The sequence below is a fragment of the Suricata suricatta genome, chromosome 12 (assembly GCF_006229205.1).
Source record: "Suricata suricatta isolate VVHF042 chromosome 12, meerkat_22Aug2017_6uvM2_HiC, whole genome shotgun sequence".
In the NCBI taxonomy this organism is placed as follows: Eukaryota; Metazoa; Chordata; class Mammalia; order Carnivora; family Herpestidae; genus Suricata; species Suricata suricatta.
Genome location: NC_043711.1, coordinates 80,949,256 through 80,975,477, shown reverse-complemented (window position 1 = coordinate 80,975,477; position 26,222 = coordinate 80,949,256). Strand labels below are relative to the sequence as shown.

Genomic DNA, 26,222 nt, shown 5'->3' with positions numbered 1-26,222 from the left:
CAATGCGATGGCCCTCGCCTGAGCCCCAGCACCTGGCTTGTGCCCCTGCACCAGCCCCACACTGGCCTCCATGTTTCCGCCCTCCTTCCTTTATTCCACGTGGCAGCTAGAAGGGTCCCTCAAACTATAAACAGATCATGATCCTCTTCTGTTCAGAACCCTGCAAAAACTCTCCATCTCTCCCCATGAAAGTTGGGGCTTTGCCACTGCCCTCCGGGATGTAGGACCCGGTGTGCTCGGATTTGCTGCCCTGTTCTCAGCCTTGGTCCTGCCATTCCAGACATGCCAGCCTCCTTGCCATTCGCCAGTCAGTCAGTCCAGCCTCAGGACCTTCACACCCGCTGTTCACTCTGCCTGGAATGCGCTGCCTCCAGATCTCTGAATGAGTGGACCCCCCGCTTCCCCCAGGGAGCTCTTGAGAGTCTTTACCTGAACTCTTTATCCAGAACAGCACTGCTCCCTCTCTGAACTCCCCTGTACCTGTTTTTCTTGAGAGCAGTTAGTCAATAGCTCTCCCAGCACACTTGTCCATTGGGTTGTATACTTACTACGGTGCAAGTTCCTTGAGAACAGACTTTAAGTATCTGATTCTCTGCTGAATCCCAAGTACCTAGCACACAGCCTGGCACAAGCTGGTGATATGAATGGAAGAATGTTGGACTAAAGTACTGAAAAGAACTACAAGTCTCACGTGGGCTTTGTTTCTTGGGTGATCTCTCCCTCCCCCAAACCTCCTGGCCGTGACAGACCCATAGCAGGAGCCCAGTGGGAACTAAAGTGGCTGATCACTCTCCCATCTGAGCCCCCACACACTGCATAAAGTGCATCCTGTGAACTGGCGGCAGCACGGGCTGTGTGGTGAATGGTAATTGCTTTGGGAGGGCAGATCCTGGCTTAACACCACCAGCTATACAGCCTCAAGAAAATTATGAGACTTTTTTGAGTGTTAATTTTTCCCTGTGCAGCAAGAGAAGGATATGAACAGTTCCTATGTTCTAGGGCTGGGGAGTAGAGACTAAATTCCCACCAAGCACTTTACAAACACAGTGCTTGGCACAGAGTAGCTTGCAACAACAGGCCGTCAAATTAATCAGCAGCCACATACGTGCCTTCGGTTCTTTCTAGTTTACAACATCCTCTTATACAAGCTTTATCGGATTTGAGGCTTTCCACAACCTTGTCGGGTTTTATCACCATTCTTACAGGTGAAGCAACTGGGTCAAAGAGGAATAGAGTGCTCGCCGGTGGAACACGACTGAATCTGCCTACAATGCTGGCATCTTCTCATCCAGAAACACCTGCTGCTACCACTGCTGATGCTAAGCAGTGACCCTGGTGGCCCCGAGGGGCCCCAGAATCTGGAGCGTGTGCCTAGTGTAAGGCTGTGAATGGCGAAAGAATTCAGCACGCCACGCCGTCAGTGAGCCGCACCTCGCCAGCGACCCCATGGTGGCGGGCCTGCATGGGCTCCTGCCACCTCTGAGTGAAGCTTGGGGACAAGTCTGGACAGACAAGCCGTCTCTCAGGGTCCACCCAGGATTTAGAACATCTCACGTTTCCCAGGAGGGAAAACACAAAAGCCCTTTCTCTCGTTTCTCTGCTTTGAGTTGGGCAGGTTGAAGCAGCAAATGCCACCTTTTGGTGTCAGAGATCCTCGCTGCTCTGCAACCTGTGGCCTTGACAATGACAATGTTTCTTCCCAAAGGTGATTTAAGGGAGAAGCCCTGCACGGAGCTCTGGGCCGGGCCCTCATCAGAGTCTCCTCCACCCTCCCAGGACTGAAGGCCAAGGGAAGTCACACGGCAGGGAAGACACCAGCAGGAGGTCAACGTGAATTTTTGGACCACGAGGCCAAAACATCACAGAATCTTAGGAGTCATGATGATCACAACTGTAGCATTTGAGAATTTAAAAAAAAACAAAACCGCATGATGTAATACTTTAAATCTCATGGGGTTGTCAGAGATTTCCTTGGACAGGAAGGGCAAACTGGGAGTCTGATGGCTTCTGCGTCAGGGGCGTCTCCTATCCAGTCAGAGGCTTAGCAAACACTCCCTGGTGAAAATCTGGCCTGAGAGCCCTAACCGCAGGAGGTAGGCTGGGCGGACACGCTCCAAGGTCTCTATGGAGCCAGGTTTGAGGCAGGCCACCAAGCACCAGCACACTCTTGGGGGCAACAGCATGATGGTCTGGCAGGTGCTGCTTGCTTGGAACGTGCTGTGTGGGCAGCGCTCAGTGTCTCCAGCAGTGCACGGCATCATGATTCACGACTTCCGTTTGCACAGTGTTTTGGATGGAGACGAGGGCTCGCGCCCCAAACCCTGGAAACGGCCTCAGAAGAGGGGCTGATGAGGGCTCTGGCCAGGCCCTGGGGCTGGCTCTGGCCCCGTCTAAGGGCTACGTTAGGGGTCAGCTGGGAAAGGAGTCAATACATCCACTCCATCCCCGGCCTCATCCTCATTCAAGGTCACTTTAGATACCTACGGCAATGAATTTCACTGATTTTTACAAATGAAGGAGAGTTCTAGGGTAGTCATGACCTCATATCAAAATTGTAAGTATCTCTGTCTCTCTATAAAAAAAAGTCACTGAATAGAGTTCAGCCCCCTAGGCTGCTCAGAGCAGGGCAGCCAAAACATGGAGGCTGGGCCGCCCTGCCAGTGTGAGAATGCCCAGGAGAAATAGCAGGAGGCACACAGGGAGTGGAGATGCTCTGGCCCCAGGAGCCCGAGAGCCCTGTGCCCTGGGAGATGGAGTCCTCCTCCTCCAGAGGCCCCTGGTGCTCTTCTGTCTCTGGCGAGGGGGAAGAGCTTGCCAGCCTTGGGAGCATGGCTGGCTGTCAGGCCCGGAAAGCGAGACCAGCTCAGACTGGCGGCATGCTCCAGCCAGGATCAGAACTCATCCCGCAGCTGTGGGGGCTGGTCCATGCCGAAGAAAGAGGACCGCTTCCCCTGGAGGTCCCGTTCCCGCTTCACAAAGGCAGTGAAGGAGGAGACGCAGTTGCCAATAAAATGGTCGGCTTGGCCGAGGATGTACAGGTCGATCTGGGCCACTTCGGGCTGCAGGCTCACCACCTTGACCTGCAGGAGGAAGGGCAGAGCGTTCTTCACAAGGGCGGCTGCAGCCACACCCCCGGCCTTCTTCCTTCCCCTACGCAGGAGTGACAGACACCAAAGGGGGTACAGAGAGGATTCAGACGTGGGGTCGGGCATTCCGCCAGCAGTGTCGCCCAGACGCTGTCTCAGCACACCCCCACGTGGCACACCCTTCCCCCACGCCAGCCTCAGCTGCAAACACAGCATCGTTCACCCTCTATGCCTTCACTAGCGTGGTTCCCTCTGCCTGGAGTGTCTTCTTCCTACTCAGTGCGAGGCCCAGCTCAAGTTCCACCATTCTCAGGAAGCCCTAGCCCGGCAGGTGTGGCTCTCCCCATCACACTGTGAGCTGATCAAACGGGGCTCCACCCATCCTGTTCTGCTGCCTGGATGCCTCTGAGCCCCAGAGTCTTGTTCCATCTGTACCCGAGATATTCCCCCAAAGTGACCCCTTCTCTTGGTGGATCACCACTCCGGGGGCCCAGCCACCACAATCTCTTACCTCCTCATGGGTCCCCTCACTGTCTCTGTCTGTTCACCACAGAGCAGCTGGAAAAACTTTTTCTGTCTCTCCCTCTACCCCAAGCTGAACACCCTTAAATGGCACCCTCCTGCTCTTCAGATGAAAATGAAAAATCGTGAAAATGGCCGATAAGGCTCTGTCCAAGCCACCTCTCCACCGCTATTTTCCCCCATCACCCGTCAAGCTCCAGCCACTATCCACCAGGCCCCTCCTACCTCAGGACCTTTGCATGCCCTCTCCCTCTGGTTGAGGCATTCATCTTTTTGTCTGCTTCCTTCTTACTTGACCTTCAGTCTGCAGCTCCTGTCTCACCTCTGTGGGCCCTAGTCTAGGCCAGGGTCCTCCGCTCTACACTCTCACAGAACCACATTCCTTTACTTTGGAGCCCACATCTCAGTTTGTAGTTTTCACTCTGATTAATATCAGTCTCCTGCACTTGATGGGGCTGGGGCTGTGGTGGTCTTCTTGTCACTGCTGGCTGGGGCCTGCCTCAATTAGCACCTGCTGACTGGACACATGAATGAATGAGCCCCTGCCTCTCTTGCAGCACGTATTAGAGTTCTGTGCTAAGTCTCTTTTCCTCACTGGGAGTCTTGGAGGGCAGCACCACATCTTATTCATCGGCATCCTCAACTCAGCAGCGGCCCAGCCTAACGGAAGAGCAAGGGTGGGCCCTGAGCCCATGGATGAAGGGGTTGAGGAGTAGGCAAGGGCAAGAACAGTAGCACATGAACAGGAAATAGAAAATGGCAAGAGACTTAATGTGTAACAAGTATTACCAACTCTAAAAACTCACAAAAAAACTCCCTGGGACTCTCCAAATGCTTCAACTTAGCCCAGAGGTGTGGGCAGAGCTGGGGTTGAAAGTGCTTTGCTGTCACACAGAGATTTCTGATCTAACAAAAATCATCATTTTGCTATTTGGAGGGTAGCAAAGAAATAATACTAGCATAATCATGGCCAAAATCCCCGAATAATTCCACCCACACCCTGAAACTTACCCACTCCGCATCATACCCACTATCGTTAGCTCTGAGACCTCCTGGGTAAATTCTATCCCTTCTTGGGACTTTGGTTTCCTCAGCTACAACATGCAGGGGCTGAGTCAGAGGAGCCCCAAGGTCTCCCAGCTCCGATGGTCGTCTGGAAAGCGGTGGGTGGGAGGAGGCCAGGATGTGCTGACTTGGCACCTTCTCTGCAAGTCAGGGCCTCCAGCCGGTGTCGGGGCTAAAAGAGAGAAGGGAGCCCCTCACATAAAGCCAAGGGCCCCCACTGTTAGAGAGCAGACCTTTTAAGGTCTGTGCAGGTGGTCAGGGCCTTATTGAATGCTTAGTATTAATTCATTCATTTTACGGATACTTCTTACCTGCTCTCCACTGCCAGAGCACCAACTACACCCGAGTCTTTAGTCACACACTGAGTATTTACCATTCAGGGCTTCCTTAAGCATTTACGAAGTACAAAAGAGCATTCCCTTTATTCATCAACCCCCGACGCCTACTATCAGTGGTGGCTAGTTCTAGTGAGCACTTGTTTTGTACTGGAGCAGTTTTAGTTTCTTCATATCTGATCTTCACAATCACCCACGAGATAGGACTTCTCTCAGTCCCATTTTACAGAAAACGAAACAGAAGTACAGAGAACTAAAGTAACTTGCGCAAGACTGCAGAGTGAGGAGCAGAGGTCTCCGGCTCCAGAGTCCAGTCTTAATCTCTCTATTACCTGGACTTCTCCCCAGGGCCCGCGCGTCAAGCCTTTATTCAACAGCCACCGAGCATCTACAGTGTTAGGCACTGACCTAGACAGTGGTGACGGCAAGGCCTCTCTACACGCTGAGGAAGAGAACAGGGACTCAGCTTCGGATCCACAGCAGTTGGGAAGAAGTGGGATGTGTTTCTGGTCTCACACAGTGCCTGGAGAGCAGCTGTGATGACATACTGTGACAGCTCCAGTAGGGACACATTAGCTACAAGAGTGCGTGGAAACTGGAGAGGTGACATGGCATTTGAGCCGAGGGTTTGAGGAAAGGATAGGAACCGGAGCAGAAATGCCGAAGTGTCAGGAGGACGGGAAACACGTAGAGGGAGGGGAGCGGTGGACCACCCTGGAGTTTTCCTTGATTCCCTTCCCACTGCACCCCCACTGGGCCCACACACACCTTCCCTTTGAAGAGCTCTTGGATCTCGGGCACGTAGTTCTCAGAATCCGTGGCAATGTAGACCGACCGGGCGTTCAGCGTTTCCACCCACAGCTCCACGGCCCGTCGGATCTCCTTCAGGTCAGGGAGGCACATGGTCACGGTGAGGGGGGCCGCCGTGCTGCGGCTGTAGCCCACACACTGCGGGGAGGCCATGAAGTGGGAGCCCGCGGTCCCGTCCTTCAGCATGGTGCAGGCGTTTTTCTGCAGTGTTGAAGGGGGACAGGGTTAAAGACCACAACTGGCCCGGGACCCCAGGGGCAGGAGCCACTAAGTGGAGAAAGGCTGGACAGAAGCTGAGCTGTGTTTTTTTCAAAAGAGCACCGAGGGAAGAGGGAAATGCATCAAACAGTTAACAGCGGTTACTGCCTTGTTACAAACTTTTAGCCTTACTATATTATCTGGGAACTCCAGTAGAATTGTGAACCGTGGGGGTGATAATGGGCAGCCTTATCTGATTTCTGACTTCAGTGGGAACACTTCTGATAGCTCCCATGAAGGACATGTTTGCTGTGGGTTTCGGAGAGATAGCCTTTATCAAGTTAAGGTGGGTCCTTTCTTTCCCGGTTGGTTAAGAGGTTTTTCTTTTCCTTTCTTTTCTTTTAAATCATGAATGAGTGTTGACTTTTATCAAACACTTTCTTGGCCTCTATTGAGATGATTATATGATTTTTCCTCTTTGGGTGCTAATATAGTGAATTACATTCCTAGGATAAAGTTTACTTGTGTTATATGCTCTTTAATATGTTACTGGCGTTTACTTGATCATATTCTACTTAGAATTTGGGCATCTAGGTTTGTGAGAATGGGCTCTACCTACTCTTCTGAATGGGCCTTATCTGAGTTTGCTTTAGTGCTATGCTAGCTTTATAAAAAATGGCTTCGGGGCGCCTGGGTGGCTCAGTTGGTTAGCGTCCAACTTCGGCTCAGGTCATGATCTCACGATTTGAGGTTCTGTGCTGACAGCTTGCTCAGAGCCTGGAGCCTGCTTTGGATTCTGTGTCTCCTTTTCTCCCTGCCCCTCTCCCATCTGTACTCTGTCTCTCTTGGCCTCTCAAAAAAATAAATACATATAAAAAAAAAAAAAGTAAAAAAATGGCATCTTATATCCTTTTATGTTCTAAGCACATACAGATGGAAGCTGCTTCCTAAAGGTTTGGCTGAAATCATTCACAAGATATTCTGGGCCAAGATACTCTGAGCCTGGCTCCTTTTCTTTGTGGAAGGAGGGCGGAAGGGGAGTCAAGGGCACAGATGTGTGACTACTGTTGACCCTTGAACAACACAGGGCTTAGGGACACCACCCCCACCCCATGCATATAACTTTTGTCAAAAACCTGCATATAATTTTTTACTTCCCCGAAACTTAACTACTAATAGCCTATTGTAGACCGGAAGCCTTATTGATAACATAGTCAATGAACTCATATTTTGTATGCTATCTGTAGCACACGCTGTATTATATTAAACAAAGCTAGAAATAAGAAAAAGTTACTAAGAAAGTTGTAAAAAAGAGAAAACACAGGTACAGCACTGCGCTGTAAGAAATCAGCATTTCAGTGGGCCTGTGCAGTTCAAACCTGTTGTTCAAGGGTCACCTGTACTTACTTAATGGACTCTGAGTGAATTTTGATCTAATTTCTATCCTTGTCCTTATTTTCAAGTCTTCCATAATGAACATTTCTAACATACATATACATACATTCATATATCTTCTTGTGTAAATTAAGGAGACTGTCTACATTGCTCTGTTATTTTCACACAGAAGATGACCTGATGAGGCTTCTGCACATTTAAGCAGCCTCCGAATTTGGAGGATGACATCTTCATTTCTTGGGAGCCCCACCCAATCTCCAGAGCTTGTTTTTCAACAAAGAGTCTACTGGCTAAACGCTGAGCTTCGGGTCTCTCTCTGGCTTACTGCCTGACTTGGGAGTCTAGCCTGATGTTTATTTATCCATCTGCAAAATAAAGACCAAAAAGGCAACTGTTAAAATAAAGGTTGGCAAGCAAGCACCGTGGAGCCGCATTTCTGAGGGAGCACCGCGCCATGGTCTTGGCTGAGTGAGGCCTCTCTGCCCTGGCTGGGACTCGGCACACTGGGTTCAGGGCTCAACACGCACAGGCATGGCCCTCGTCAGCGACACGTGCCAGCTAGCCAGCCAGGAGAGGAAGGGGAAATTACCCAGTCGGAGCCAATGCGCAGGTGAATGCCCACATAGGGCCGGATGAGATGGGCGCGGATGTGGGCCTCTCCGGTCTTTACCATCTCGTCTGACCACACCATATACTTTTGGAGCGGCCTGTGCTCCTCCAGGACGGGGAACTGGGCCGGGGCCCCTGGGAGGGCGAGCACTGGATGTTCCTTTGGAGAAAATCTAGACATGAGACGGAATGAGGGGAAGTCAGATGGAGGACGCACAGAGAGCCCGGCCGCCACCCCCACAGGAAAGAGGACAGTATTGCACCATGCCCCAGAGACCCTGCGGAGGGGCCCCTCTAACATGCAAGAAGCACGAGAGGCTGTGAAACCCCAACGGGCTGATAAGAAACTGTGGTGGTGACAACAGGCACAATATGCAATACTGTCCCGCCGCACAGAATTTACAACCCTCCTTGCTTGTTTAACAATTAAAAATTTACAGTAGAGCATTCCAACCTTTTGAATGTCATGCTGGCTTCCAATCTATGGTGTGGTAATTCACTCCAGGGTGGGGTGTCTGGACCGCGCCTCTGCCCTTTTACCCACACGGCGCGACTGGGACACGCAGCCGCTTACAGAGGGCTTGGACAGGACACGCTCACAGGGAACGTGTACACTGCGTGAGAGCATTCGCTCCACCTTTCACACGTATTTGTTGACTGCCTACTGTGTGCCAAGGCCCGGGGGGCAGGGGACGAGACAGGTGCATCCCTGCCTTCACGGGAAGCAGCGGGTGTCTGCAGATGCCCACCTCACACCCTCCCAAAGGCTCTCCTTCCCCCCTGTAGACTATGTACCTTGTAATTATTTCACCTTGTCTTGTCTGCTAGACACGGGCTTTGGAAAACAGAGCCTCCATGTGCCGGATGGCATCTGGCACATGGAAGAGCTCAGTAAGTGTTTGTTGACTGAATGAGTGAGGAGCGAACCAGCTTTCCCTCCACAGCAAAACCCAGAGTCTGTCCTGGCAACACGAAACATCCTGCTGCTCCACAAGCCTCAATGCACTTTCTGGCTCATCTCTCTCTGTTTCTTGCCTCGACCTGGATGGCCTTTCCTCTGTCAGCCAAAACCCTTTTCTTAAAATTGTGAAATAGGCACAGCCACTCTGGAAAACAGTCTGGCAGTTTCTTATAAAACCAGACACGTATTACCATAATCCCCAGCAACTGTACTCTTGGGCATTTATCCCAAAGAAAGGAAAACCTGTATTCCCACTTGGACCAGCACATGAAATATCCACAGCAGCTTTATTCCTGTTGGCCCCAAACAGGAATAAACTCTAACATCCAACAAGGGTGGGATAGCCCACCACGGGACGTGACCCGGCAATACTAAGGAACAAACTACTGAGACGGGCAACAATTTGGGATGGACCTCAAGGGAATTATGCAGCGTGGGAAAAGCCAAGCCCTCAATCTTACATACCGTGTGACCACGTTTATATAACATTTTTGAAATGACAACACGGAAAGAGAACAGAAGTGGAGAAGAGATTAGTGATTCCTAGGAGTTGGGGTGTGTGTGCACGTGTGTGGGGGGAGGGGTTCAGGGACATGGATGCAGTTATAAACTGACCACAGAGGATCCTTGTGAAGTTAGAACCATTCGATTATTTAAAATTTTTTTTAAAATGTTTTTTAAAATTTATTTTTGAGAGACAGAGAGAGACAGCGTGAGCAGGGGAGGGTCAGAGAGAGAGAGGGAGACAGAATCCGAAGCAGGCTCCAGGCTCTGAGCTAGCTGTCAGCACAGAGCCCGATGCGGGGCTCGAACCCACGAACTGCGAGATCATGACCTGAGCCGAAGCTGGACGCTCAACCAACTGAGCCACCCAGGCGCCCCCGCATTCGGGTGTTTTGACTGTGGTGGTAGACACACATATGTGGAAAACTTGTGGAAAACTGAACAGACCTAAACGTGCACACAAACACACAAACACACACGCACAGAAGCAAGTACAAGTAAAATTAGGAAAACCTGGATGCAGTGGGTGGGGCTGTGTCAAAGTCGTCATCCTGGTTGTGACACTACACCACCGTACACGGCACTAGGGGAACGGGGTACAGACGGATCTAGGACCTCTCTGTGGTCTTTCTTTTTTGTTGTTGTCGGTTTCTTGTCTTTGTATTATTTCTTACAACACGTGACTCTATAATTACCTCTACAAAAATTTCAATGAAAAATTATTAAATATTTCAAAGCATACAGGAAAACACAGAGACTAATTTTACAACCCACATACACACGACCCAAATTAGCAGATGTGAATACTTTGCTGTTTCAGATCTTTTTTAAAACAAGAAACACCAAAATAAAAGGTCTATCCTGTCACCTCTTTCCCTCCTTTACTTCCTCTTCCCAGAAGATACTGTGGTTTGATGCATGACTACACTTGTACTATTTATACAAAAAGGTATTATTTTGTGTGCTTTTTACACAGTGTAATCGTAAAGGCACAGGCTGCTGAGCCAGACAGCCTTGTTCTAATGTTGACTATGCCACCTACTAACGTAGGCAGGTGACTTACCCATTCTGTACACCAGTTCCCTTATCAGTAGAACAGGGCTAAAAATAGCTCCTAAGTCATAGTACTCTTGAGAAGATTAAACAGATTAATATAAGCAAAGCATTTAGAACAATACTCAGCGTATAGAAAGTTCTTAGGAAATTCTGTCACCATCATTGTCGCCACATTGTGTGAAACCCACCGCGGCTTTTCAGAAATTCAACTTTATGTTCGAGAGATTTGGCCACGTTGATCGTGCTAGCTTCTCTTGAAATTTTCCATTTTGCACGAATAAACACAACAGCTGTGGTGGGCACGCCCCTTTCTTTACACCCAACCCTAACCAGCTCGTTCTGCAAGCACCTCCAAGGCCAGTCGCCACTCCCAGGCTCAGCTCCCACGGGAGGGCTGCCTGCCCCACTCCCCCCTTGCTGCCTTCTGCACGCTGCGGTGCTCCACGTCGTCTTCCCTGCTGGCACGTCAGCCCACAAGGGACGGGGCCCAGCCAGTCTTGCTCACCATGAGTCCCACACACACTGGTCTAGGGCCTATGCCAAGGAAGCAATCATCAAGTGTTTTCTGACATCCTGGCTCTTTAAGAATAATTTTATACATACATGCATGTGACTCATTTGTCAAGCCTTATTATGTGACAGGCAATGTTCTAATTGTTCTCCATGTACGAACTCACTTGATTCCACAAGAGCCCTGTGAAGTAAGTAAGCACTATTGTTATTCTTTTTACAGATGAGGAAATTGAGGCACAGAAAGGTTAAGTAACAGGCCCATGGTCACACAGCTGGGAACTGGTGGAGCTGGGACTTCAGTCCAGGCAGTCTGCTCTAGAACCTGTGTTGTTGTTGGTTTTTTTTTTATGTTTATTTTTGAGAGAGTGAGAGAGAGCGCGCGCAAGCGTGTATGAACAGGGGAGGGGCAGAAAAAGGGGGACAAAAGATCTGAAGCAGACTCTGTGCTGATGGCTTGATGTGGGGCTTGCCCGTTTTTTTTTTAAGCTTATTTATTTAGAGAGAGAGACAGAATGCAAGTAGGGGAGGGGCAAAGAGAGAGGGAAAGAGAGAATACCAAGCAGGTTCTGAGTTGTTGGTATGGAAGCTGATGTGGGGTTTGACTCACAAACCAGGAGATCATGACCTGAGCCAAAACCAAGAATCGGACAATTAACTGACTAAGCCACCCAGATGCCCCTTAAATGTTTATTGTGAGAGAGGGAGAGGGAGAGGAAGAAGGAGAGAGGCAGAGAGAGAGAGAGAGAGAGAGAGAGAGAGAGAGAGAAAGAGAGAGAATCCCAAGCAGATTCCATGCCATCAGCACAGAGCCCAATGTGGGCCGTGAGATCATGACAAGTCAAAACCGAGAGCTGGACACTTAACTGACTGAGCCACTAAGGTGCCCCCAGAAACTGTGTTAATTATGCACCTCACTCTTAGCTCCCCCAGTGCTATCAACAAGCCCCTCAAAGGCCGGGTCTGGGCCTTGTTTCTGATCACCAACCCCTAGCACGGTCAATACCTTTAGCATGAATGAATGAGTGGATGCGAAGAATTCAAGGGTCTTACCAGAAAGACCAGGTCAGGCTGTCAGGGGTCAGAGGAAAAAGAAGTATGAGCTGAACAGCTACCACTGCCAGGCCCTCAGCCACGATTTCAAAAGGAAAGCCAAAGTTTGTGATCTCGCAGCGGGGTTGGACTGCTTGGATAAATCCAGATCTGTGCTCGCTCCGCCCTCTTGGAGAGAGCCTGCAGTTGACCCTTGGTGATTTCTGGATTTGGAGCGTCCCTCCCCTCTCCCTAGAACTGGACTGGCACATGGCTGCACCGCTGGGACACCAGCTCTGACCAGCCAAGCACCAAGAGGGATATGCTTATTTATTCCCAAGGAGGGAGGAAAGTGTTGTTTGGAAAGAAAGGGGGCGTAAGGGGTGTTTGTTTGGGAAGAAAGCTTGACAGCCCCACCTGCCCTCAGTGCCCTACCTCAGGCCCTCAGCCCGGTCACAGTCCAGCTGAACAGGCATATGCTCTTGTCACTGGGCGTGGTAAACCCCTGGGGTTCTCCACCCCCACTCCCACTCTACTCTACCGAGATCCCCCATCAGGCCGGGGTTTCTGTATGTTACGGGCCCAGATCACATCCGTGGGACAGTGGGTGAGGACCATGCTGAGTGCAGAGGACGCAGGGACATGACGAGGCAGTCCTCAATGTCCCTGTCTTGAAGGACTATCTTTCTCTCCTGCTCTTTGCATGGCCGGCTCCTCATCCTTCAGGTCCTGGACCTGCCAATTACATGTTACCCATCTAGGGCCTCTCAGGAAGGCTGCAGCCTGGGAGGAAATAAGAGCAGCAAGGGCTGACGTGCCAGCAGGGAAGACGACGTGGAGCACCGCAGCGTGCAGAAGGCAGCAAGGGGGAGTGGGGCAGGCAGCCCTCCCGAGGGAGCTGAGCCTGGGAGTGGCGACTGGCCTTGGAGGGCTGGGAGGTGCTTGCAGAACGAGGTGTTAGGGTTGGGTGTAAAGAAAGGGGCGTGCCCCCACAGCTGTTGTGTTTATTCGTGCAAAATGGAAAATTTCAAGAGAAGCTAGCATGATCAACGTGGCCAAATCTCTTGAATATAAAGTTGAATTTCTGAAAAGTCGCGGTGGTTTCCTGCAATATGCCAATGACGGTGGTAGTGGTGGTGGTGGCCACAATTTCCTAAGAGTCCCCAATACAGTCACCTTCATGCCACGAGAATGGTTCACCATGACAGTGCAGTCTTCCCACAGCAGACGTGCAATAAATGTCTGTTGAATTAAACCGCCACTAGGAGACTCAGACTCGGAAGCAGGAGAGCTCGAAGGATTCTCGGAAATCACCTAGGGGGGAAGACACACTTCTTATCCCCTTCTCCTAGACCCCGAGCTTCAGCTGCACACGTGGCAGCCCCAAGTACAGAGACGGCTCTGCCCTTCCTGCAGCTAGGGAGAGGCCATGTGTCTAGGAACTAGCCAACGAGATGCAAGAATTACTAGTCCCTCCAAGCCGGGTCTGCACTGCCAGCCCTGTGGCACTATAGGCACTTAAAAATTCTGAGGAACAGTATGGAAGCCACGGACTTGCTCCCCCCCTTCATTTTATAGTTGGAACACTGGCCGGAGAAGGGAAGCAATTTGCCTACTCACACAGTGAGTCAAGGAAGAGCCTGACCCTTTCCAATGCCATTCTCCCTACACTCATACCCCCGGCCCCAGCGGACAACTTTCTATAGCGAGCAAGTGTCCGCTGTTTTACAAAATGTTTAAAATATATATACTCTCCAGCTCACCCCTACAAGACACTCGGGCTTCTTATCAGACCCCTTCAGCAGGGCCTGCAAAGCCCTGCACAGTTTGACCCCTGCCCGCTTCTCCAATCTCCTCGTCTGTGTGGCAGATCAGTTCTTCCAATTGCCTTTCACTGGGTGGGCTCTATGTCTCCTCCCGACAGCATGGAGCAGAAGCGACCCTGTCCGGGTCACCACGCCCAGGTGTTCGGGGCCAGCAGCTTCTACCTCCCACCTCTTGAAACATCCATTCCCTTGGATGCACCCTCACAGCCTGGCTGATACGCTGTCGCAAGCCCAAGTCGCATGGAGAGGTCAAGTGTACTCACACCAACCAACTACCCCCGTGGAGCTCCCAGGTGACGGCCAGCGTTACCTCCTGCTAGTCATGAGCGAGGCCTCGTGGACACACAGTCTGGCTGCGCTTTCAGGCTCCAGGCTCAGCTGACAGCTGACCAAAAGCAAGACGTACCCAGCTAACCCCAGGGTCTATCACCAGATGAGTGGATAAACAAAATGTGGTTTGTACATACAATAAACTATTCGGTCTTCAAAGGACTAAAATACTGATATAAACTACAGCACAGATGAGACCTGAAGACATTATGCCACGTGAAATAAGCCAGACGCAGAAAAACAAATATCATATAATCTCACTTACATGAAACGTAGGACAGGAAAATTCAGACAGGAAAATTGAATAGAGGGTTGGGGTGGAGGTGTGGAAGAATGGGGAATGGCTATTTAATGGTACAGAGGTTCTGTCTGGGTTGATGAGGACGTTCTGGAGATGGACAGTGGTGGTGGTCGCACATTTCACTGGACTAAATGCTACTGAACTGAACACTTAAAAAAGGGGTTACAATGGTAAATGAATAAATGACACACACATACTCCAGTGGCATAAATACAAACACACACCACAGTAACCATTGTTTGAAATCTCACGTTTTTATGTTGAGAACTAATTCCGCCAGCAATATTTACTAACCTGGCAAATACTGATGTCAATTACTCTTCAGAAACGATAGTTAGAGAATACTCAATTACAAACCATATGCAGTGATTTCATTTCAAGTTAATCTGCATAGGAAAGTAGATGTGTATAAAAGTATCCAGAGGAGCACCGGGGGGGGGGGGGGCCCTCAGTCGGTTAAGCATCTAACTTTGGCTCAGTTTGTGATCTTGTGGTTCGAGAGTTCAAGCTTGGTGCTGATGGCATAGAGCCTGCTTGGGATTCTCTGTCTCCCTCTCTCTCTGCCCCTCCTCCACACACTCTCTCTCTCTCAAAAAGAAAAAAAAAACATTTAAAGTAAGCATCTGGAGAATGGAAGTACACACATCAAAATGCAGAGTGTTTTTTGGAGGGGTGGTGGATTATGAGTAAATTTAATTTTCTTCTTTATTAAAAAAATTTAAATGCTCCCCACCAAATCTGTGGTGGGTGTTCTAAAGGATACTTACACCAAGAAATTCAATGGTTAACATGGATCGAAACTTGGTACAGTTGGGATTCTATAGAGAACATGGCAAACCAAAGACCAAAAGAGCTGCCTCACCGAGCCCAGTGAACCCACGGAACTCTGAGGAATAATTCACACACCGCTGTCGGACCACTAAGCTTTGGAGGGGTTTATTAGTCAGCAAAAGACAACAGCACCGTCTCCCGTCTCCTCCTCACTACTCCAGACCAGCCGCACGGGTCTTCTGTCTGCCCCTTGGGCCTAAGCCTGTTCCTGCCTCAGAGCCTCTGCTCTCCATGTCTCCATGAAGGACCACCTTTCTCTCCAGCTTTTTCCACGGATGGCCTTTTCTGCAGGTCTCTCATGGAATGCTTGTGTCCCCCCAAATCCATAGTTGAGGTCCCAACCCCCGCTGTGATAATACTCGGAAGTAGGGCATTTGGGAGGCCATTAAGGTTAGTAGAGGTCATAAGGGTAGAGCCCCCGGGATGAGATTAGTGCCTTATAAAGTGAGCCTGTTCTCATCCCAATGTGTAAGGACTCAGCAGAAAGGCAGTAAGCCAGGAAGATCATTGGAACCCAACCCAAGAGCCTCTCACCAGAGGCCAAGCATACGGGCACCCTGGTCTCGGACTTCCCAGCCTACAGAACCATGAGAAACCAACACCTGCTGTTTAAGCTCCTAGTCTGTGCTATTTTGTTACAGCACCTGCACTGACTGAGACCAGGTCACACACACATCCTCTGTTTATGTCTTTCCTAGTACTACGTCTTCTGGAATTTCTTCTGTAAAAGCTTATTCGTCGCCTCTCCCATTAGACTCGGCTCCATCAGGGCAGGGACCTTATCTGGCTCATTCCTGCCAATATCTCAGTGTCCAGACCAGTACTTGACACCTGGGAGGTGCTTCTTAAATATGTGTGGAAAGAAGGAAGGGAGGGATGGAAGGCACGCAGCTGCCCAGGTGGCTCTAACTCTCAAACTGCCTCCAGGAATCATCTTTCCTACCAGCCTTTCTTTCCCAAGAATCTGGCACAAGCGTTCCCAAGTCCTCACGCAACTCCTACAACTCAGTGAACTCAAACAAGATGGTGAGACACTGAGCAAGCGCTTCGGCAACATTCCCTGACTGACACGTCCACGCAGCACCACCTTCTCTTCTAACCAGGCTGGTGTGATATTTCTGGCTTTCTGGAATCTGCTTTTGGAGCTGCTTTTAGAGCTGGTGTTGTACATTTTTTTTCCTGGCACTCTGTCAATAGGAGAAAAACCTCCATCCTTGGAGGGCAGATCTACCTCCTGGCAAGAGGTCCAGGTCACTCAGAACTGAATAGGGAGAAGCAGGTAGGTGGTCAAATGGGAATGTCCCAAGACCAACCATGACGGAGGAGTGGGACCCGCCATGAGTGCAGGTCCTCAGTAGTCCTGCATGGGCACAGAAGTCCCGAATGGGAACAGGCAGCTGTTCCAGCGCAGCTGTTTTCTCCACAGCGGTTAAGAATGAGTGCTCTGGAATCAGACTGCCTGGGTTCAAATCCTAGCTTTGCCACTTCGGGCCGCGTGACCTTGAGCACATGATTTCACGCCTCTGCTTCAATCTCCTTATGTGTCTGGCACAGAGACAGTAATGCCAGTCGTACAGACTTGCGGAGGCACCAAATGAGTTACAACCTCAGAAGACTTAGGTAGTGAAATGAAAACTTGAAACAGCGTTCGGTACACAGTAGGCACTAAATAAACAGTCACTTTATTATCTATTAAAGAGTTGCATTTGGACTGCAGCTGCCCCCTCGCCAGCTGAGTTACCCTGGGCAAGTTACTGTACTTCACTGAGCGGTTTCCTCACCTGTCAAATGGAAACTGATCACAATACCCACGTCATGAAGTTTCTCAAAGGCTTGTATGAAATAAAGCATGTGAATAATCATGGCAACAGCTCACATCGGTTGGCTCCCTACTATGTGCCATGTGCTCTATGCCTTAGTGCTCCTTCCATCCGGCCCGACAGTGGGAGAGGCCGCTCAGGGTTGCCTGAGGAAGAGGCAGGGCCGAATCAGAGCCCAGGTCTGACTTACCATGATTTTTTCTATACCAGTCTGTCCTTGGTCTACTGAATGCTGAGTGCTGTGACCCTGTGTGAATTCTTATGTCCGCCATAGCTCCTAACCCGTCTGACTTTCGAGCCCACGTTCATTCTTGCCACACTATAGCACCAAGGCAAGCGCACTCTGATAGTTATCATCATTAGAACAAGCCGGTGGCTCCCTGAGGGCTGAGGCTGGGCCTTCTTCATTTTTATGTATCACCTCTGGCCTTTGAGCACTATGTCTCATACATGACAGACGCTCTATAAATATTTCACAGCCTGCGCCTATGCCCTGCTAACCTATTTTTTTTTTAAACAGGGCCTACTGGAGCCCAATTAATAAAGTACATCCAATTATTATCAGGATGACATCATTTCTCAGTCTGCACCTGAAGCTGCTTTTCTCTAGACGCTGCGTCCAATTTTCACCTTGCGAGGAGGAAGGTAAGAGGGGAGTGATTCTCACGCCTCGAGGAGGAAATCGAGACCCATGTGACTGCACAATATTCTTTTTATGACATCCTTTATCGGCCGATAAAAGTCTTGCTCAACCTTGTGGCAGGTCAATGTCCCACCGTGTCAGGCGCTGAGATGGGAACAGATCACACAGAATCCCAAGTTCAACAGATAGAATGGCCGGCCGCACCTTTGGTCTCATACATCAGGGTGTGGTGGAGGGGGAGAGGGTCAGGAAGGCGCTGTGAATGTTCAAGGGCCCCAGGCTCCTCCCTTGAACCCAACAACACTGCCCGCCCTCCAAGTACCTCTGGATCCACTGGTCTTTGTAGGAGGCGCTGAAGGAAATGCCCGAAAAAAGCTCGGACTTGTTGAAACTCACATGAAACTGATCCCAAAATGGACCAAAGGGATTTCCTTCCTGCAGAAAGAGAGCGATCAAAAGCTTACTGAGGAGGGAAGGCCCTTTGGGGATGGGGCCAAGGAACTGTGGGTGGGGGAACCCTGATGGACTGGACTCAGGTTGAAATACCTCATAGGATGGCCCAATAGGAATGTTACTTTGTTAATCCTGGGTCAGAGACTGAGGAGAGCAGCGTGGCCTCCAGCCGGGTTTCCAGCAGGGAATGTTCACCATGGTGTCTAAAGGAGTCTTTCTAACTTTACAAGCCATGTCCCATTAACCCTGCAGCATTGGCGGGGGAAGTGGGGAGGGAGTGAACCTTGGATTTGGGCCTTGGATCTCGGACTAGAGCTTCTAGAAACTTTTTCTTTAAATAGTTTATTGTCAAATTGGTTTCCATACAACACCCAGTGCTCTTCCCCATAAGTGCCCTCCTCCATTACCTTCTTTTCCCTCTCCCCCTTCCCCTTCAACCCTCAGTTCATTTTCAGTATTCAATAGTCTCTCTAGTTTTGCATCCCTCTCTCTCCCCAACTCTCTTTCCCTCTTCCCCTCCCCCTGGTCCTCCATTACGTTTCTCCTGTTTTCCTGTTAGACCTATGAGTGCAAACATATGGTATCTGTCCTTCTCTGCCTGGCTTATTTCGCTTAGCCTGACACCCTCAAGGTCCATCCACTTTCCTACAAATGGCCAGATTTCATTCTTTCTCATTGCCATAGAAGGAGTAATACTCCTTCTAGAAACTTTTAAAACCAGCCAATACAATGCCCTTCTTCTTTTCTTTTTGTTTACTTACCTATTTTAAGAAAGAGGGAGCGAGAAGGTGGGGCAGAGGGAAAGGGAGAGAGAATCCCAAGTAGACTCCGCACTGCCAAAGCTGAGCCAGACATGGGGCCCAATCTCACAAACCAGGTGTGAGATCATGTCCTGAGGTGAAATCAAGCTTAACTGACTGAGCCATGTAGGTACCCTGCAATGCCCTTATTTTCAGGATGGAAACCAGGGCCTAGACAGGGTAAGACACCTGCCCAAGGTCACATACCAAGTGAGGGGCAGTGTCGGGGCTGTGAGCTAAGTCTCCTTTCTCAAATTTCATGGCTCCTCCAACCACCCTCCCCAGACTTTAGCATAAGCACTGAAAAGACATATTGGAGATTGTCTTATTCCCAAAGTGCCAGAAAATTACAAATTTCTCCTGATAAAATATGACAGCTTATTTACCTGCTGGAAGGTAGGAAATTATACAAGTTAAGAGGGTGGACAATGGAGCCAAATTACCTTGGTTGATTCCCGGGTCCATCACTTGTTTGCTATGTGACCCTGGGGAAAATAATGAACCTCTCTGTGTTGTACTCATGTCCTCTCTATAAAATGGGGATATTAATAGTACTTCCCTCGTAGAGCAGTCTGAAGTCAGCATGCATAAAGCTCTAAGCATGATACCTGGCATGTAGTAAGTGCCATATGAGTATTAGTTATGATTACTGATGTGGCACATTACACCTTACAAGCACTCTTATACCTGACCCTCATGACATTTATGAGCGTGACAGAGCAGGGATTGGTGTCTTTATCTTGCTGGTAGAGTAAAGGCTCAAAGGAATGATGGCACTCTGCCCAAAGTGACACTGCTGACAAATGTCACAAATAGGACTTAAATCTCCATCTTTCTACCCTAAGCCCGTCTAGTGTCATCTCCCAGATATTGCCATCACAGTGTCTCAGGGGCCTTCAGGTCCCCCAGACCCACCTTCATGGGACAGGTCTTCTTATCAGGGCTTCGCTGTGCTGCCACCTCAAAGCAGTATGCCACCCGCTGCTCAGGGGGCCAATGAGTGGGCGCCAGCTTCTCCATAAAGTCCTCCAGGCTGATGACCCGATGGTAGGCCTGGAGGGGCTCCAGCTTGAAGTACTTCTGGTAGGACACGTGGAGCTACAGGAAAAGGTGGAGGAGAGGCAAAGGTCCCTCTTCAGTATCCTACTGGCTCTTTTACAGACATATATTAAGAGGATGCACTCCTAGCCCCAATAACTCAGACTGTAAGCCAATGAAAAACGTTTAGAAAAGGACACCAAACTTAGAATGAAAAAAGGCTGGGAGAATTTATCTGCAAACTTACAAAGAAATAGTAACATCCCTCGTGTTCAAAAATGCTTGCTGTTCTAGATGAAAAAAGACATACGCTATAAGAGAAAACGTGAGCAAAGGAGTGAACAACTCACAGCAAAGAAAACTCACATAGTCAATACGCTCTAAAGATGTACAAACTCACTAGTAATTAAAAAAAAATTGCAATTATGACAAGACTAATTCTCACTCATTAGACCAGCAAAGATTTAAAAGCTTAACGTTAGGGGCTCTTGAGTGGCTAAGTTGGTTTAGCATCTGACTTCAGCTCAGGTGTCACAGTTTGTGAGTTCGAGCTCTGCGTTGAGCTCTGCTGACAGCTCAGAGCCTGGAGCCCGCTTCGGATTCTGTGTCTCCCTCTCTCTCTGCCCCTCCCCAGCTCGTGCGCTCGCTCGCTCTCTCTCTCAAAAATAAATAAACATTAAAAAAAAGCATAACTTTATTAAAATTTTTTTCCTGTTTATTACATTTTAGGGGGGGGAGGGAGAGAGAGAGGGACGGGGGAAGGAGGGAGGAAGAGAGAGAATCCCAAGCAGGCTCCATGCTATCAGCTCAGAGCCCAACATGGGGCTCAATATTCTAAACCGTGAGATGATGACCTGAACCAAAATCAATAGTCAGATGCTCAAATGACTGAGTAACCCAGGATCAGTCCCGAAAAGCTTAACTTTAGTTGTTGGAAAGGATGTGGGGAAATGGAGACTGTTGTAGCTGGCTGGTAGTCAAAGTGTACGTTCTGGAACAACCACTTTGGAATGCAATCTTGCGGCATCTACTAGAATTTAAGACGCTCCTTGAGGGGCGCCTGGGTGGCTCAGTCGGTTGAGCATCCAACTTCGGGTCAGGTCATGATCTTGTGGGTTCGAGACCCGCGTGGGGCTCTGTGCTGACAGCTCAGAGCCTGGAGCCTGCTTGGGGTTCTGTGTCTCCCTCTCTCTCTGACCCTACCCTGCTCGTGCTCTCTCTCTGTCTTTCGGAAATAAAATACATTAAAAAAAATTTTTTTAAGATGCTCCTTGCACCTCTATGTAATTTCCATAGAGAAGTTCTCCCACTTTGCACCAGGAGATGGGTCCAAGGATGCTCAGGGCCACAGCAGAAGTACAAGAAAGACCTTGGAAGGAGTCACACTGAAGGCACTACATCCATGGCCGTGGTTGCCTCTGGGACTGGGAGAAGGGAGCAGGAATAGCCTCCGGAGGCACGTGAGACTTTATCTTTGAACAACTACATCTGTAATAATATTTTACTTCTTTTATTAGAAAAGAGAAAGATCAAGCAAAAAAAAAATGTTGATGATGCTCACTTCTAGTGGTAGGTACATGGATGGCGACTATATTAATCTCTGTATTTTTCCGTATTTAAAAAAATATTCTTAGAACACCATAAAATAAAAACGTAGACTTTATCCTATAGCTCAGCGTTTCCAAGCATGTTTTACTAGTTCAGGAGAATAAAGAGTTCTCCTATCAAAAGTCTCCAGAGTTACACAGACCTGTAAAACGCTGTGTTAAGCTGACTTCTTTACTATGGGACTTTGCAGTAAGATAATATGTATTTTGAATCTCCAGTTTCGGAGGCTGGGGAATTGAGAATGAATTCTCCAAACTCATCTGACCACTGGACCCCTCCTTCACAAGCCAGTGGCACTCCAACAGACTTCGGGATACTTAACCATTAGCAACAAGGACTTGCTGAAGGATTTTAGAAAGAAATGATAGGAGATTTGCCTTTTAAAAAGATCACTCTGGTGGCAGAGGAGAGCACATATGGATAAAATTAGAGGAGGAAGAGGAATAAGGAGGCTACTGCAGTGGTCCCTTTATTTGCTCAAGTATTCATTTAACATATATTTTTGAGCGTAAGTCAACATATGTTTTTGAGCATAAGTCCAGGTGAAGATGGAGGGCATGGGACAGGTTAGGAGAGGTAAACGAAGATGAAGTAGAGGGTAAAAGGAGGTATTCAGGATGACTTCTAGGTTCCTGGCATGGTATCCAGGTGAATGGGGGTAATATAAACTAAGGCTGAGGATATAGGAGTGACAAAGGTTTGAGAGGGAAAGATGTCAAGTTCAGTTCCAGCTTTGTGAGTTTCAGATATCTGTACAACATTGAAGTAGACTCAAGGGCTTAGGAATCAGAAATGCAGGCTTGTGATCAGAGGAGGGTCTGGGCCACAGATGAGTTGGGAGGTACGGAGAACAGTGAAAGGCACAAGATTTAACAGAAACTCACAGCAAAGCAAACGATGGTAATAATAGCAACTAATATATATTGAGTGCTGACTTCGTGTGCTCATCACATTTCATGGGCTTGCTCATCTAATCCTAAGAGATAGGAATATACCTATCTCTAATTTACTTATGAAGAAACCCAGGCAGACAGAATCCAGATAACTCATCTGAGGTCACAGAGCTAATAAGCAAACAGAAAGAGGAGACACGCCAACATCTGAACAGTGAGTAGAGAGAGAAAAGCCCCTGATACAACACCAAGAGGAAAATGCTGAGAGGTCAAGGTTAAAGCAGGAACAGGCTGTGTTTTAGGAGACAGGAGCATAGAGATGTTCAGAAGCAGAGAAGCTCATGGGCCCAGGTGTCACCAGGAGAAGAGCTGAGAGAAAGAGTGAGAAATGACCTCTAGATTTGGCAATTCTGAGGTCCTTGGTGACCTCTGGGAGAACAGCCCCAGTGGGGAAGAAGAGAGAAATGAGACGGGTTGAGGAACCCATAGAAAGCAAGAGGTAGAGATGCAGGGAATATTTTTGGCTGAGAAGACAAGGCCAGAGAAAGAAAACAACCCAGGCAGAGATGAACAGACAATGTTTAAACTGTTAACAGGGAGTGTGAAAAATCAGCACATCAGTGGCTCCCAGTTACTGAGGACTTCCTATGTCCTAAGTACTTTGCACTGATGAACTTAGTTGATTCTAAGAGAGAGGCACACAACGTTCAAGGCATGCTACACTCACTCACTCATTATGGGAGGTGGCCACAATTACTACCAGCCTCTTTTATGAATGAGGAAACTGAGGCACAAAGACATCAAGTACTCTGTCCAGGCTACACAGCCAGTAAGTGGCAAAAGCCAAACTATGATCTCAGGTACTCTGGCTTTTAACTACTGATAAAAATCTCTCTAAATATAGGCATGCAAGAGAAAAAAAAAAACCTATTCAGAGAAAAGGCTGTAAAAATGAAATACAGTGCTTTGTACATACTAAATATAGTTTTTTTTAAAGTCTATTAGAAACTTTTAAAGTCAATTCATTAGATTAATTCAATTCCTACTGCTAGGACGTTGGGGACATAGTGTGAACACAGACATGGGACCCATGGAAGACACAAATAAAAAGCAAGGAATTAGAGGGTGTTGAGAATCACTGTTGATGGGGGAGCCAGAGTGCCTGGGTTTGTGGCCTTGGACAGATTATTAATTAACCTGTGCCTCAGTTTCTCCTTCAAACTGACACTAGCATCCATCACCCTTTGACTAATGGGATGCACACAGGGTGGGACCAACCAGGGGTGGGAATAGAACTTTAGGTTCCTATCACAGGCCCTGGAGTCAGACAGACATGGGCTTGAGTTCCAGCTCTACACTACTTACAAGCCGAGTGGCCTTGGGCACGTTTCCTAAGCTCTGGGAACCTCACAGGCAATATAATGAGGGAGAAAAGAGCTAGTCCTTCTGCGGTGCTCAGAACAGTGCCTGGCAGACCGGAGGCACTGGATAAGTGTTAGCCAGTTAGCCAAGAAAGACAGTTCTGGGTGGGGAGCAGGGCAGGCTCAGAGGAGTGGGAGGTAAAGCTCAGAGAAGGCCTTGGGGTCAGGAGGAGGTAAGCAGGATCGGGGTGGGATGGATAAGGGCTAAGGTCAGTGGGAGGTACTCACGTTGGTGAAGGGAGGCTTGTGGTGCTGGTACTCAATCCAAGGGGGTACAGCCAAGGTGCGGTTCAACAGCTTTGCAAAAGCCAGGGAGCCCAAGAAGTGATCGGCCTGGTTCCCGAAGCGCCCTGAATGGTATATGGTGGTTGAGGTGAGGCCTGGGGCACGGAGGGCATGGGGCGTGCAGGGTTCGGAAAGGACACAGAGCCAGGGGTGAGGATGGCTGGGACACCAAGGAGAGCCAGGGGAGCTGGGAGCATAGAATCCAGGTCTGGACTCCTGGGTCTGACACTCAAGGCCCTTAGGTCCTACCCTGCTGCCTCAGACCTTCTAGGTTCCTTGCTGTTCCCAAACCTGCTCTGCCCTTCCCATCCCCGCCCCATGCCTTTGCCCCTGTGCCTCTCTCACCCAGGATTGCCCTTCCACCTCTATCTCCACTCATCTGTGCATGAAGGGGCAACTCCAAGGCCTCGTTCACGGAGAGCCTTTCACCAATCCTCTGCTATCCTCAATCCCTTCCTCTGCCTCCCATCTCAGACTGGAGTTACTTCCGGTCCTTCACTTTCCCTCAAATGTCCTTTCTCACTTCCTGGCCTTTGGACTGGCTGTGTCTTCAGCCTGTAAATACCTTGGGGGCCGGGATCAGGACTCTGTCTGATTCTTTTCCTTGTCCCCAGCATGATATTCATGCATTCATTCATTCCACAAATACCGAGAGGCCACAATGTGCCAGGCTCTCTGTTTGGTACTGGAATACAGGATTGAGCAAGGAGGATACGGTCTCTGGCTTTGAGGCGCTCACAGTCCAGCTACAGAGACATGAAACATGTAAACATGTATACAGTGACAAATTCTGATGATTTCAAGGAAGGAAAAGTTTGGTGATAGAGACAATAACGTGGAGATTATTTGCGTTGAGGTCAGCGAAGCCCTTTCTGGTGACACTGAGGATGCGACCTAAGCATGGGAAGGAGTTAATCTGGCAGAGGTGAAGAGGAAGGTGTTCCAGGCAGAGGGAATGGCACAGGCTTCAGGACCTGAGTATGAGTGAGAAACAGAGAGGGAATAAAGAGTGGCTGCAGTTGGGGGATCTGGGGAGAAGGGAGTGGTGGTAGTGATGGGCAGAAGGCCAAATCATCAAGATCTGCAGGGTCTTCAGAAGAAATGACTTCTACAATGACGATCCACCATCCCCATTTAAATTGCACCCCTCAGCCAGCTTTCAGATTTGCCCTTAATCTTCTCTATTTTCCCAGTGTTCATCCTCTTCCACAGTACTCTGCATAGTTACTTATTTCTCATGTGTGTTTTGTTGTCTGTGTTTTCCAGCAAAAAATGAAGGTTCTAGAGGGGCATGGGGTTTTCTGGCTTATCACTGCTGTATCCCCAAAGCAGAAAACAGGGCTGGGCACAGAGTAGGGGTCTATAAATATTTGCTGAATGATGAAAACATCGTCCAGAGCCAACGTTGAGTCAGTGATAGGAAGTCCTGCCCCACCAAATTCCATTTACTGTATTCTAGGATGGCTTAGACCCTGCACAAGACACATCACCTCTCCGGCCTCAGTTTCCTCATCTGCCAAATTGGAAGGTTGGACATCGAGGCCTCTCAGGGCCACTGCATCTGGGGCAGGGAGGCGAAGAGCTGGCCATTCCCCGCTCTGGGTTTCTGTCCTGGACATGTCAAAGTATCTCTGGGTGCCTCAGAGGAGGGCCTTCTCCTCTCTGGGCCTCAGTTTCCCCATTTGAGCAGAGGGCTAGGGAGGCCTTACCCATGCATGGGCAGTAGAGCAGGTAACCGGCCGGGTCCCAGGAGCCCGCAGGCAGCCCCGGGAGCGGCAGAATCAGCATCAGGAGAGACACACGCAGCAGCAGGGGCGACGATGCCCACGCGGCGGCGCCCATGATGGCTCCGGAGCCCGGGCGCGCCGTAGCGCGGAGGCGGGGAGAGAA

The 26,222-nt window shown here is 49.3% G+C and overlaps 1 protein-coding gene across 3 annotated transcripts; it reads right to left on the bottom strand.

The window, feature by feature from the left end:
- Positions 1 to 1,820: 1,820 nt before the first annotated feature.
- Positions 1,821 to 26,222, bottom strand: POFUT1 (protein O-fucosyltransferase 1). 3 transcript variants are annotated; one of them, XR_003900962.1, is made up of 8 exons: positions 26,042 to 26,222; positions 24,276 to 24,397; positions 20,003 to 20,185; positions 18,157 to 18,269; positions 8,001 to 8,193; positions 5,777 to 6,019; positions 4,620 to 4,845; positions 2,992 to 3,080 (listed from the first exon to the last, which is right to left on the bottom strand). XR_003900962.1 is itself a non-coding variant. In XM_029917077.1 (7 exons), exons 1-7 carry the CDS (start codon positions 26,172 to 26,174, stop codon positions 2,892 to 2,894), a joined length of 1,176 nt encoding a protein of 391 aa, XP_029772937.1. In that variant the 5' UTR covers positions 26,175 to 26,222; the 3' UTR covers positions 1,821 to 2,891. The 3 variants fall into 3 exon arrangements, 1 of the variants encoding a protein (XP_029772937.1); XR_003900961.1 differs by having other exon boundaries at positions 2,994 to 3,080; positions 4,636 to 4,845; XM_029917077.1 differs by lacking the exon at positions 4,620 to 4,845 and having other exon boundaries at positions 1,821 to 3,080.

Bases quoted from the DNA above. Each gene is read 5' to 3' on its own strand.
- POFUT1 (XM_029917077.1), bottom strand. From the start codon at position 26,174: ATGGGCGCCGCCGCGTGGGCATCGTCGCCCCTGCTGCTGCGTGTGTCT. The intron at 24,398-26,041 runs GTAAGGCCTCCC...TATACCATTCAG, and splicing joins GCTCTACTGCCCATGCATGG to GGCGCTTCGGGAACCAGGCC. The intron at 6,020-8,000 runs GTAATTTCCCCT...TCAACACTGCAG, and splicing joins TGCGCATTGGCTCCGACTGG to AAAAACGCCTGCACCATGCT.